A 15,478-nucleotide genomic window follows, 5' to 3' on the forward strand; every position below is an offset into this window, starting at 1 on the left:
TATTTTTATATACATATGTTCGTATTTAAGAATGTATAATAATGATTAAATAATAAATTCTTTGATAATTATTTAAAGGTAAGAATTTATGTTTATTTTATATTATTTATTATAATGTTCCTTTTATAGCTCATGCGGTTCCACCATGTAACATGTGGTCAAGTCCTAGTAACCTTGCCAAGATAGTCTTAGGTCAAACCTGTCGATTTTGATGACTGGACCATTCAACCATCCCCTTCTGATGACCCCATTTAGCAATGCTTCCCCTCTCTTCAGTCCTCTTCTTGTAATCAATCAAACATACATTCTTGCCAAGACATTAATTCAAGATATATTAATTTTTTAATTCAAAACCATTGCCAATCATCTAGTGACCTTTAGATATTTCATCATCTAAATAACTAATTCATTTCACATGAAAATATCTCATTATCACTTAATACCACATGTATGCTTCACATGATCATGAAGAAATAAATTGATACAACGACTATAATTAACTAACTCGCTTCACATGATTAGGAAGAAATAAATTGATACAACGGCTATAATTAACTAACTTGCTTCATATGATTAGGAAGAAATAAATTGAGACAACGCTATAATTAACTAACTCACTTCACATGATAAAAATTCGTTAAACCAATGGCTATGTGCAATTTAAAATTTAGGGCAAAAATTGGGATGTAACAGGTTTGGCTCTAAGTCCGTCGTACTTCTATATGGAAAAGTTTTACAATTAGGGCACAAAGACTCCTAAAAGTAAGAATAACAATTTTGCGAATTACGAAAGAAGTATAAACTACAGACAAAGTTTCTAGCTATATATTTCCACAATTGCTTCCAGTCAAAGCTTCGGCTTCGATTGCTTCTTAAGTCACTATGCTCTTTTATTGAACACACAATAATAACATGAATCAAGACAATAGGCACAAATTACACTCAAAGCTTCTAATCTGCTCTATCACAATTGCTTCTAGTCAAAGCTTCGAATCCAATTGCTTCTTTTATTCATTTTTCTCCCAAATCAATACTACACAATCAAAGTTATGCTTGCACAAATGTGGTAGAGCTTTCTTGCATACAACAAAAGATGATTTTTACAATGAGGGGGCACTCCTTTATATGGCACAGGAGTTGAGAAAAAGGTGGAGGAAAAAGTGTGAGCAAGTAAACCAACTTTGACCTAGTCTAACTAAAACAAAAAATATAGGGTTACATGCAACTGCACATGCAACTCGCATTACATCTTTTACATACACATGTAACTCGCATTACATGTAATAACACATCTTCATGTAATACATCTTCTTCAGTTACAAATATGAAAGAAAAAGAAGACGGAAAAGAAGGAAACAATCCTAGGGATTGTTTTGAAAAGGCCTTGTACTTGACGATGCAATCTCAGATGATAACAAGATTGGTAGTTCCTGTATTTTATACTGTTGCATTCACCTTGATAACCATGGTCTTGTGTCTTTTGATAACCCCTGACTTTGATGAATTGTTCGTTGTCATGTGGAAACTTGATGTGATCTAGCTTTTCTCATTCAAGTTGTCGTGAATCCTCCTTTGTAGATTAGCACATTTTGGATTCTCTGACACTTTGAAAACCTTCTCGATGGTGTCCGGATGTAAACTCGGAACAACTTTCCATCCGCACCTTTACCTCTTTTTTTTTTTTTTTTTTTTGAAGTAAAGTGTTTAGTACATGGGAATGTCTGCAAATGGAGATTGCTGATTTCCAAAATGCAACTTGGGCTTTCAAGATGTCATTACACGGAAAATGGATTACATGTAAATGCAACATGCAACAAGGGATGAAGGATGAGATGGAAAGCGAAAGTGAATAGTGGACGGGCTTTTACACGTAAATGCAAATGGAAGAGATGCAAAGCATGTGTTTGCTTATGGAGGCGTGAATGCATATGGAGAGGCGAGAATGAAAATGGAAGCGGAAAATGAGATTACATGCATGTGCGGATGGTGAATGAGATGGAAAATATGTAATCGCATTTGTCGGATGAGATGTGAAGTGTTGTGGCATAGAAACGGAATATGGAACGTGATGAGTTGCATATGGAGGGATGGAAATGAAAGTGGAGTGAAGTGAAACATGCTCAAGTTCTTGGGAAAGAACTTGCAATTTCTTCCAAAATGGAGAAAAAACCGAAATGCAAATCAGCAAAACACCAAAACAAGCACACAACAAACACATGCCTTTGGTAAAAGACTCAAACATGTCAAGATGCAATGCACTTCAACACTTAAATTCGAATTTGGAGTTTGGGGAAATTCCAAAAGTGTGAAAATGAGAGTTTTCATCATTTTTAAAGGCAAAATACACTTTTCATGGCATATATATGGACAAATGTGCAATTTCAAGCTAAAATATGCACGGAAATAGCAAGATAATAATGAATTGATGAGTAAGTTTGAAAATGTCCACTTACTTTGAGGTTAAAGAGCCAAAATAACAAGTTTTATAGACTTAAGACCAATTCTCCCTTAAATCTGGATTTTCAAACAAATTTTTGACTTTTTCCTTACTTGCATTTAACAAAAATTAATGAGCAATGAAGGGTCGAATTTGACATGAGAAGGCCAAAAATGTGGTCTCCAAAGATAAGAGCATGCATTTAAAACTCAAAAACAATCCCTCTTGATCAAAGCTATGGGCTGGAAATGCATTTTTTTGAGTTTTCCGAACAAAAACATGACTTTTTAATGCAAAAATCTGAGCTGTTTTTGCAAAAACGTGGCAAAAAAAATGCATGTTTTTGAGTCATTTTTGACTTGTGAATGCAAAAATGACTTCCCTAGCTGCATACACATGGATGAAAATGCAAAAAAGTGGCTTCAAAACACATAAAAGTGGATTCAAACCCCAATTTTCCAAGCGTTTTTAGCAAAAACGTGATTCATAAAAGGCATGAAATAAATTTGTTTTTGGCTTCTAAGTGCAAAAAAGTGAGCCAAGATGTATTGCAAATGATTGAATATGCCAAAACTCCTCCTATCCTTGCAAAAACATGATTTAAATCACTCAAAATGGATTTATTTGAAGATTTTTCCAAAAACGTGCTCTTGGAAAGAGTTTGAAAAATTATTTTTTATCAAGATAAATCCATTTTCAATATTGGAAAATCCATGGCCAAGCAAAGACGACCCTATTGGAAAAGATTTCATGCAAATCCATTGAGAAAATTTCAAGTTATGATCAAACTCGGGTTTTTGGAGGGCAAGAGCATGTTCTTCAAAAACGGGCTTTTGGAGGGTCAATGCATATATTAAAACATGTCTTTTGATTAAATTGGGCCTTTTGGAGTCACTTACATATTTTAAAATGTGCATCTCATCAAACTCACACTTTTTTGGCACTTTTTGGGTGCCATTACATGTTTTAAAATATGTGCATAAGCAAAAACGAACCTTTTGGGGGAGGAAGCATATTTTAAAATGCAACTCACCTTTTAGATGTTTAAGCATGAGAACTTCACTTTTGATGCAATAAGGTCCATTTATGATGAACTTTTGATGTAATGACATCAAAAAGGTCCACCAAAGCAAACTTTATATGCAGTGACATGTAAAATGTCCACTTTTGATGGATTTTACATGTTATTGCATATAAAATGTCTACTTTTGAAAACTTTAGTCATTTAATTCACTTAAATTTAAAAAAATGTTAGTAAATGGGTCATAAACAATATTTATTTATCATATTCAGAAATATAACATATAAACATCATTTAAAAATAACATTTAAATAAACATTTGATTTTTAAAACAAAAAATTAAACTGAAGCTATATAGTTATAGTTACTTTAAGTGAAAAATTTAAAAGTAACTCAACTTAAAATTATAACATAAAGTGCACTATAGTCACTTTAAGTTAAAAATTTAAAGTTAAAGTAACTTAAAAAAATAATAAAAAGTGAATATAAGTTATATTTTTCAAAAAGTTAAATTGAAAATATAACATCATATTTTTAAGTCGTGTTGTTGCACCTAAAATGTCCACTTTTGAGGCACTAAAATGGGCATAACTCTTGACTAACAACTACGATTGACCTATAGGTTAGACCGAATCAAAGGGTAAAATGAAAGGCATGACATGAGCAAAACCAAAGGACTAAAAACAAACAAACGCAAACTAAAAAACAAAGAACGGATGATGAAGGCTTCAAAAATCAAACATAGGCTCGATAGAAAGCAAAACGAAAAAGACTTGATGAAGGCCTTCAATAAAAAGATTCATTATATCAATTGGTACAAATTTGTTGATCAATACTAACCAATTAAATAATGAACTCAACTCAGAGAAATGCGAAACTAATCTTGAAAAAGTTTCGTACTGTTACCTACATTTTGTGGTGTGACAGAATGCATGACAACACACCTCACCTAATAGCCATGAATTGGATCACATAGATTAGTCGAAGTGTTGGGTTACGTGCTTAATCTCGATGGAAATCATATATGTCAACGGTTTCTTGCATTGGCGAGAATGTGCAAAGATTGACACAACAATATTGGAGGTGGAACCATTGTGGGCCAAAAATATTGTTGACAGCCATTTCGCAAAAGGTGTTGATTATCATCAGAGCAAGGTTGCTAAGCTGTTGTGTTTTGTGGGTTCCAAAATTACATTTGGGTGACTTGTTATTAAGTCTATCAATTTCTACAAATTTATATTTGGAAGTTGTAGTTTATAGGAGTATCATTCACATGAATTTTTGAACATTACATTCGTCGTTGATTATTTCCTTGGCCACGAAATTGTATATACTGATTTGCTGACACAATGAAATGGAATATATTTTGAGTAGTCATACATTGATTTAAACCGTAGAAGCCGATTGGTGTATCCAAGTCTTAAAGGTCGTGTTCCACCAGTCAAGCATTTTGAGGTACACACTTTTATTAGTTGCTAAGGAAGGTATGAACTATTATTTATGAATAACTTATCAAGATTGGGGATGATACTCAAAGTAAGACGAAACGAGGTCAGTTCACAATTATTATTGTTTTGATATATATATATGGTGGAGAATTATTGAATACATATAAACTGAAGAGTTTGCTTATGATGTTATATATATAAAGAAAATACATATATTTGTTATTAAATTAATAACATTAAATTTCTAAGTATCGTATACTTAATGTAATAAATCTCTCTTGCATTTATTATATTTCTATACATAAGAGCTATTTGACTTGATCTTTTTCCGAGGATGTTATTGTAGGAAAAAATGGCGATTGATATCAAATTAAGAGTGAGTTTGACACATTTGTCTGAAGGAGCGAATAGAGGATATGCTCCAGTTGATCTTTGATCATATCGGATTCAGAGGGAGTATGACAGTTCATTAAAGGCAGCTTTGGTTGAGGAGCTCAAATGATTGATTTTCAAAGGGAGTTCGAAAGCCCTTGTGTGTAACTGTATGATTCTAATGGGCCTACCCCCTGTGGACATTGTGAGGAAGTGACGATTTCCAAATGATGTCACTTGTAATTGCAGAAGTTATTGAAAGGTGGCGATCTTACAATAACTGAATTTTCTATACGATGGATAGCTTACAATGTCTATGCAAATCATAATAGATTATACTTTGCATGGTGGATGTTTATATGGTAAGCATTATGAAAATGTGTGTGCACATACCTTATAAACATTTTTTGAGTACATGGTGAATGTTTTGTAAATTGATATTTTGGAAGGCCATTACATAGAGTACTTGGTGAATATCACACATCTTGGTGTATCCAAGTCTTAAAGGTTGTGTCCCACCAGCCAAGCATTTTGAGGTACACACTTTTATTAGTTGCTAAGGAAGGTATGAACTATTATTTATGAATAACTTATCAAGATTGGGGATGATACTCAAAGTAAGACGAAACGAGGTCAGTTCACAATTATTATTGTTTTGATATATATATATGGTGGAGAATTATTGAATACATATAAAATGAAGAGTTTTCTTATGATGTTATATATATAAAGAAAATACATATATTTGTTATTAAATTAATAACATTAAATTTCTAAGTATTGTATATCTAATGTAATAAATCTCTCTTGCATTTATTATATTTCTATACATAGTAGCTATTTGACTTGATCATTTTCTGAGGATCTTATTGCAGGAAAAAATGGCAATTGATATCAAATTAAGAGTGAGTTTGAGACATCTGTTTGAAGGAGCGAATAGAGCATATGCTCTAGTTGATCTTTGAAGATCTTGATCATATCAGATTCAGAGGGAGTATGATAGTTCATTGAAGGCAACTTTGGTTGAGGAGCTCAAATGATTGATTTTCAAAGGGAGTTTGAAAGCCCTTGTGTGTGATTGTATGATTCTAATGGGCCTACCCCCTATGGACATCATGAGGAACTGACGACTTCCAAATGATGTCACATGTAATTGCAGAAGTTATTGAAAGGTGGCGATCTTACAATAACTTAATTTTCTATACGATGGATAGCTTACAATGTCTATGCAAATCATAATAGATTATACTTTGCATGGTGGATGTTTATATGGTAAGCATAATGAGAATGTGTGTGCACATACCTTATAAACATTTTTTGAGTACATGGTGAATGTTTTGTAAATTGATATTTTGGAAGGCCATTACATAGAGTACTTGGTGAATATCACACATCTTGGTGTTCTAGAAGGCCATTACTCACAAAGTACTTGGTGAATACTATGCGACTTGATGTCCTGAAAGGTCATTATTCACAATATTTGGTGAATATCTTGCATCTCAACATTCTAGAAGACCGTTACTCAAAGAATATTTGGTGAATATCATTGATATATTGGCAGACTAATACTCATGATATCAAACCTTATTGAGTATTTGGTGAATATCATATGTTGATATTCTGGGAGACCAATACTCTTGATATCAAATGTGATATCAAAATGATGGATATCTTCTGATCAAAGATATTCTTAATCTTGCTAGCTTGATAGTACTTTGAGGTAATACGTGTGTTTATCCTCCCTAGTTAAGAGGGAGTTTTGATGTTTGGTAGCTTCTGTTGGATAAACCTATATATAATTATATATGAGATATAATTATATATATAAGTTTATTGTTATATGATATATATATATCATATTAACAAGAATCGGGGCAATTCATGCGATTTGACGATTCAATTCAAGCAAAATGATTCTTTGTGAATCCGTGAATCGAATCAGCGATAAAGGGTTTATGAAATAAGTTACTAAATTTCAAGAGTTTTTTAATTTGCCGATTTGTAGCTGATTCGCGATGCGATTCAGCGTTGGTGATTCTGATCCAATTCCAATTCTCGTTACTTTGATACACACACACACATAGATAACAATGATTACATTTTTATTATATTAATTATCTAATTAATGAATAGACATGTCCCACTCATGGGACATATCTCTTCATGGCTTATTCTCAATTTAAATAAGATGGCACTGTCATTTGGAAAACAGATACCAAGAACATGGCAGTGCAATATCTCTTCATAGCTTATTCTTAATTCATATAAGATGGCACTACCATTTGGAAAACACATACCAAGAACATGGCAGTGCAATTACATTTGCAGCGATCTCGAAAATTCAACATGTCAGATGATGTAAAACATATGCACTTTGGATGAACTATATGAAATGCAAATATTTGATATGAATTGTATGCATTGAATATTCTCATAAAGGTTTGTCCTCATGAATTGTCCGACAAGACTAAGAGAATGTGGACCATAAAAGACCTTGCTCAAGCCGACATTTACTAAAACACAACTTGAGAGGGCGGAAGGAGGTATCCTCATTGCAAAGATGTTCCCACATGAATTACAACTCCAACATAAATGTAAGTCAACCAAAGCCTACAAAGATTATCAAAGAAACTCTATCCACATTGACTATTTAGCAACACTTGAGAAGAGCTTCAAGATAAATAATGGAAGGCATAAACTATGAATGAAGAGTTACTATTAACAACAAAAGGGGTGGATATTGTTGACCCTATGGCAAGACATATTATCAATTAGTGACAAAACACTTAAGTCATATAGGAAGGTCGGTTAATACTACAACCAAGCTTTCCTTCAGTTAGCATGTTTTAATGTAGCCCAAGTAAGCAAGTATCCTAGTTCACAATATTAACCAAGCACCATCATATGGTATAGGCATCACAGTGTAAACCGAGTCAACAATGTTTGCCAAGTTCTCAATGTAAATCGAGCATCCAGTACAAGCAAGGCATCACAGTGTCACTTGAGTGCATAGTATCACCCAAGCATCTAGTGTTACCTGAGTGCCAGATTATCACCCGAGTTCACTAAATTGTCCGAGCATCAACATAACACGTGAGTGTACAGTGTGACCCGAGCATCAACATCAACCGACCTAAAGATGTAACTTGATTATTTTTAAGGCACCTCTTGTTCTGAAGCCGACATGGAATGAAAATATTGTTTGATGGATATATAAGAAAGGTGAATTGTTTTGGCTAATATGAGAGAGAGATGTAAGCAAGTGGAGCAAGCAAATATGGAATACAAGAAGAAGATAGAGTAGATTGATTAGCAGGCTACCAAGCAGTATAAAGGGCAGAGTAGAGATTCATCTATCACAGTCAGGTGATTACAATCTTGAAAGGAACTATATCAGCAAAATCAAGTTGCAAACAAGGATCATCCTACTGATTGCATCCTAACAAGGGCATCAGGTAAATCCTCTAACAAGGTGGACCTAGCAATTTTTTGTAAGATCTCTTAACAAAGTACATACTTCATTGTATTGTAAAATCCTTTCACAAGGTGGACCTAACAGTCCTTCATACTCCTAATAGAGTAGATCACCATAAGTGATCAATTGTAAGCCCTAACAGACTAACTTTATTATTGCAGCAGTGAAGCATTGTGGGTGTCATCTCCACCTCAGTCTTACCTTCTCCTTGGAGGGTTTCTAGGCTACCAAATATTGTGTCAAAGTGTTATGGTGTTGATTTCTTTATTGCTTTATGTTCCATGCATGATAGTAGATTAGACAATCTAATAAAGAAAAGCAAAAGTATTCTAAGTAATTTTATGCCAAGGATAATTTTGTTAGAGTGAACGATGCTTTTGGAATGCACATTGCGAGGATTCTACAAAAGAGATTACATGTGAGATTGTCAACCGGGGCAATGAAATTGGTTGAGTATGGAGCATGGTTCATCCAGATCCCTACCTTCTACATCAGAGTTAGGGGTTTTCTGAATAGCCGTATAAACTCTCGAGATGTCCCACTGATAAAATGGTTTTGTTGGAGGTCATTCGACAATTGATAATTTATGACAAAATTCAAAAAAGAAAGAGAAATTTGTGACTTGAATTCCCAATCTTCATAGAAGACAAAGTTGAGATGTGTCCTTGTTTGTAGGTGGCTGAAAGGTCATCAAAGGAGCTCCATTTCTATCATTTGTCACTTTTTTCAGTAAGGCCAATTTATGATCCTTACAACAAAATTACAATGGTGGCAAGGGTGAATTATCATATGAGTTGCTCCTCGAGGATTTCTAGGCCAATGTTGCCAATGAAAATGAGATTAAAAGGAGGATGTATTCCAGGTTGCCACTCAATATGATCAGAGCATGCAAGATCATCTAGGTACATGATCAAGTAGAAGATGATATGAATATGATCCAAATGGATACAACCTGAAAAGGAAAGGACCATCCATCCTTATGATGGGTCCACAAAGTATCAAACATTAATGCATTATTTGCATGGTGGGTTGAGCAAAAAATCTATAGGTTGAAGGTACCATATAGCTTCACTTACAAATTGTTGGGTTATCGATTGTTGCAGGATGAGAGATCAATGCAACCTTTAGTTGTGAGAATTGAAGATGGAGAAATCCCACCAAAGAGTTCTCAATGAAAGAAAGGAAAGAGTATTGCTCAGGAAGTGCACCCAAAAGGTAGGCTAGAATTTCACATGGAAGAACCCCAACATAAAAGGAAGATACTACTCCATCATCACCTATTTGAACTCTAGGAGATGGATTCTTTCACCAGAGGAGAAGTAGAAACCAGCAAAAGAAGAATAGAAAAGGAACATCAAATGAACATGCTAGTGCAAGACAGAGAAAGAATCAATGGCTATCAAAAGTTTTGCCAAGGAAGAAACAGAGAGCAAGATGTTGCCACCAAGAAAAGTCTTAGCGTTATCTTAGTACGAGAAATGATGGAAACACATGTTCCTATAGCAGATTCAAAAATTCCTAAAATAGAGGTGGCGGCTTGTAAGACAGTGACTTGTAAGGCAACAACAAAATGTCCTATAGCCGAGGAAGAGATTGATGTAAGGGCTGTACAAAGACAGGAATAATTGCTAGTCTGGGATGGTTAGAATGTTGACTTTCCAAATTGGTGAAGGAAAAGGCTGCAAAAATGTTAAGAGAAATAGGTTCATATGACATTCGAGTTGTAGGAAATTCTTAACCGAATAAACAAACTAGAGGAGAAGGGAAAGGCCAAGAAATTTGCAAGGGTCATGAGAGGAGAATCTAGATCTAGAACTCTACAATTTGTAGTGCCTGTAGGTGACAAAAAAAGATTAGATTATACAGATGAATACAATATGTTGGATTTCAATCTGCGATATGCCTTTTGAAAATAGGTTATTGAAGAGTATGATGATTCCGCACAAGTGATGAAAGAAAATATTAGCAAACTGGAAGAGAAATATAAAAAATAAAAGGTGAGAACAAGGCCTTGTGTGAATATTTGAACAACCTATCCCATCCAATGAGAGAAGAGAGCCAAGCCTTTGTTCCTCCAACAGTTCTGTTGGCAGAGTCAGTGGAGGGTATTGAAAGAATCAGACAAATTTCTCCAAATGCAGAGGCTTGGGTAGAAGGAATCTCAAGTGAGGCATACATACATGCTGAAGACTTGGTGCAAATTCATGAAAGGGCATTGGCCGCCCTTTCGAGGATACAATGCACAAACCAATTGTGGGAGGATGCACATATTTTCGAGATGAAGTAATCTCACACTTGCAAGATTTAACGAAGACTTCCAGACAAATGTCGGCTGACAGTGGAGTGGTCAAGTATGGAGAAGCATACATTGCAAAGGAAATGTTTGAGCATTTTAGTAAAGATTAAAAGGGTAGTTGAGAATATTCAACAAGTAATCTCCACCACAGTTGCCTCATTGTTATTGTTGAGATTGGTTGTCAAAGAAAGAATCTTTGACAACCTAAAAGGTAGATCGAAAGAGTATTTTTGGTTGACTTACTTCCGAAGGATGACTTTAAGAACTCTATTTTCTCAAATGTCATGCAGATAACCCAAGACTTGTTGTCGGATTGGGAAACCACTTTGAACAAGTCTGAGCGTGAGATGATAGTCTTGGAATTCAAACTCAAATGTGAATCCACGCCAAGGGTTAGTGTGGATGAGTTGGAGATTGTGTTGAACAAACTACATGCATTCAAAGTGTGAGTTCAAATATAGGCTATTCTAGGCAGAGGTGTATTTAATGCATAGTAGGGATTCATGTCGCCCCACTCTCTGGCTGAATGAGAATGGGTGGTGGGCTTTTATTACCCACTAAGATGGTGGTCTCTCTTCTGGTTGGTCCATCTGGGCGTTAGATTTCTTTTCAGTCCGGGCCTCGTCGTAATCAAGGACCTATATAAAGGTCAAACTTCACATTTGTAAGGGACAGAATTTTGAGATTTTCACTGAGAGCTACCGAGTTAACAAAGTTATCATTGAAGTTTGGTGATCTCTTGATGTGTTGTAGTGCTTGCATGCTCTCTTATTCCCTCATTTAGATTAGATTTGTTAGATAAAGTGCTTTGATTTCAATGGAGAATGTAATGATGTTTGATGAATTCCATGGCTCAAACTTGTGATGGTTTGCTGATCGTAAGTTGTGTAAAGTTAGCCCAAGCCGTCACTTTTATGGATTCTTAATTTCTATCATTGAATGTACATTGTTTGTTTTGATGGTGTTCATTGTGATATTAAAATCTTTTGCAAAGCTGCTGAAGATTGCACTGGTTCTTGCATAGTTGTAGTTAATCTTGGCCAAGCAGAACTTGGTAAGTTTGGAATTTGTCCATCAAAATAGTATCTATTGTTGTCATTACCCTTAGGAATAGAAGAGAATTCCTAAACCTTATTCCCTTTTCTTCTTGCATATTCGTAAAACCACAAAAGAAGTATTCTATTGCAACATCCTTTGGCAGATGTCACATCTAGTAGCATCTGAAATCAACATATCACATTTACCAATGAGCTTATCCACAGTCAAGAGTTGACATAAAAGGAACCTTGGAATCCATTGTATGATCTTTTGCAATCTTTGCATACATATGATTTTGATCAACAAAGGATAACATATCTCAATATTTTGTTCTACTGTAGGTAGGTCATAAAATGAACCATCAATAAGTACCATTATACATTCCGAACAATTGAACCAAAGCACAATTTACCACTTCATTTTGGCCATTAAATTTAAGGATGGAATACTATTTTGAGCTTCTCTGAAAGATTTTGATCCGAAAATCTGGTCAAACTAAGCCAAAACTGGGGCCATGGACAACCACCTTGATCAAGAAGGTGACTAATGACTTGGAAAGATGAAACTGATGTAAAACCACTCTTTTATTGTACAAGAAAGGCTGTAAACATGTCAAGTTGGTGTTTGAGGTTATCCAAAGCTCCCAACAGTCTCCGTAGCAAGTTGCAGATATCAATCCTACTTGTAAGGGAAAGGAGGACAAATTACCTGATAAGAACACAATCATGCAGAAATGTGTAAGTGACAGTTTGTTAGAAATTGCAAAAATACAACAGTAGGAACAAAATGGAATTTGAAGGGTTTGACATTTGATTTGATTCTTTTCACACTTGTTCTTTAGTTTTAATGCCATGGGAGGATAGAGGAGTAGAATATATGGTTTAACCATAGATCCAGGACTCGGACTCTATGCGGACACAACAAAGCTAAACTGACTCGAGACTTGGCAAAAACTTGGCAAAGCGAGAAAAAAGTTAAAACCCAAGAAATCTAGAGATTTTTAAGGATTTAGAACTTGTTTCATGCACCCTTTATTAAATAAACCTTAAAGATACAATAACATTATCAAATAGAATATAATTTGATCCCATGCACAAGTTTACATATTTTTTGGATAGATATGCACAAGTAGACATTAATGACACAAGTATAAACACAAATTATAGCTTCAAGAAATAGCACACTTGATATATAAATATATTCAAACATATATAAATGCATGGATTTCAAATCCATGACATCAAATGTACCAAACAATATCAAAACAAAAACTTCAAATCTATGGCTCAATCGCTTAAAGGAGCAAGAATCCTTACCACGAAGGCATCTAATGTAGGTCAAGAATGATATAGCATCCGTTATATTATTTTAACTACAAATATGCAAAGATTTGCAACAAGGGAGTATGCATTATGTATGTTTTATGATCACAATTCATCACTGACCTTTTACTTGCTTAGACTGATAGCTTGATGGGGGTTTGAGGGAACACCAAAACAAGGTTGACGGTAGCAACCTTTGTGGGGGTTTGAGGGTTTGAGGGAGAGATAGAGAGACAGGTCTAGATCTTGGAGGAGAGAGGAGAGGGTGAGATAAAGAGAGGCATAGAGAGGGGATGGAGGAAGTGTGACAGGGAGAGAGATAGGTCTAGAGCTCAAGACAAATAAAATGAGCTAGAGAATGTTGATAGGAGCTTGCTGCTTACTGAAATTAGACTGATTTTGAAAAGTTATAGGATCTTCTAAAATGCAATTTGCAATGTAATTCCTAGAAATCAGCCACTCTCAAACATTCTGACGATATATACATGAAATATAACTTTAAGTCCCTTCTTATACTTAAATGTTATATTTCATGTGTAAAATGAGACTGACTTGAAGGCAAAGATGGGGAGTTAAATGTTACATTTCTTGTATATTCTGGAGTCGTAAACAAAAATAAAAAATTTCAGACTTAAAACTGAGAAAATATCAGTTTTGGCCGAGTTTGAGCATCCAGATTTGCTTGGACTCGACGACTATGGTGAGACTCGGTGAGTTTTGGCTAAGACTGCCAAGGGTGCTTGGGACTCACTAAGTCGTGGAAAGTCTCGGCAAATCTTGGATCTTTAAACACAGATAGAAAGGTTAACTCTTCATGTAAACTCCACTTTAATGCTGACATTCTGCAAGTTCTCTCTGTGCCCAGGCAATGTGACTTTGATGCTAACATTGTGCAGAGGAACTTCCTAGGGTTATTGATAACTGTCATGTCCACTACCATTATGATGTTTGGGTCTGTAGGACTGCTTAGACTGGGGATATATCGTGTAATTCGTAAACAATGAGATCTGTCAGATTAGGCCTGGTTTTCACCTTGAAAGCTGGTATTCAAAAAATCAGTTTAGGAAATAAAATATGATGTGTATAGATTAAATGTTTAGTGTAGTTTCTGTTTGGTTTGTAACTAATACATGCAATTCTTATGCTGTGAAGAAATCTCAGCTTTATGTGGGGTAAGAATGTCCAACTGTTTGGACTTTAGTCCTTTGATGTTTGCAATAGAAACATCCATCATTCTGCATTATTTCTTAAAGCACTAAACTTGAGTTTGTCATCTTCCAGGTAGTGACATTTTGGGAAGGTGAAATTGTAGACAACAGGAACTACACATTTTTCACTGGCAAATGGGAGGCAAAGTATGTCACGTTTTACTTTATGAGCTTTCCCATGCTATTAGAGTTAGATACTTGTGAAACTTTTCGGTAATTGTCGAAAGTCTTTATAAATTATGTTCTTTCAAAATTATGGGCTATCTTACAAAAAACATTCTATCTATTTCAGCTAAACTTATCCTTTTCTTATTAACAGTCAGGAGACAGACATGAGACATTGGTCAAAATTTCAGTGCTTTGAACCACTCCTTGTAAGCCTTTATTAATTGACAACTTTGATTATAAATCTTTTTTGTTGACTTGTTTTTTTGTGTAATTTTCTCTTTATAATCCTTTTTTAATGGTTTTCCTATTAACCTTTTGTTCTCTTTCTGATACACTACAATGTCAGTCTAAAGTACAAAATAATGGAGGCAGATCAGAGGATCTTTGCAATTATCCTTATATTTTCATGGTAAGATGAATATATATAGATTGGTCTCAGCTGCATTAATAGCTTAGTAGTTTTATTGTTAAGTTTGTTTTTTTGTTTCAGCTTATTTCCTTAGAATTCTGTTAATCATAAATTAGGTACCATTAGTAATTCAAAAAATTGTCCAATATTACATGTTTGGAAAATGCTGGATGTGTAATGGAATGGTTTGGAGAAAACCTGAGATGATGAGATACCTGTCAGTGTAACGCTTCAGTAGCCTTCTGCTCTCAATTCTCAACTTATGCAACAGTTTTTCTGTGTTT

General features: G+C 34.7%; 1 protein-coding gene across 1 annotated transcript in view; it reads left to right on the top strand.

The window, feature by feature from the left end:
- Nucleotides 1–15,478, top strand: part of LOC149539919 (glucose-induced degradation-like protein) — an 85,306-nt gene that overhangs the window by 37,453 nt on the left and 32,375 nt on the right. The window contains exons 4-6 of the mRNA XM_089801134.1: nucleotides 14,691–14,764; nucleotides 14,937–14,991; nucleotides 15,132–15,194. Of these exons, the coding sequence (XP_089657260.1) occupies nucleotides 14,691–14,764; nucleotides 14,937–14,991; nucleotides 15,132–15,194 (192 nt within the window). The remainder of the gene's footprint in view (nucleotides 1–14,690; nucleotides 14,765–14,936; nucleotides 14,992–15,131; nucleotides 15,195–15,478) is intronic.

This window comes from Cupressus sempervirens, chromosome 9, assembly GCF_028749045.1.
Source record: "Cupressus sempervirens isolate cs-2001-9-10 chromosome 9, ASM2874904v1, whole genome shotgun sequence".
Lineage (NCBI taxonomy): Eukaryota > Viridiplantae > Streptophyta > Pinopsida > Cupressales > Cupressaceae > Cupressus > Cupressus sempervirens.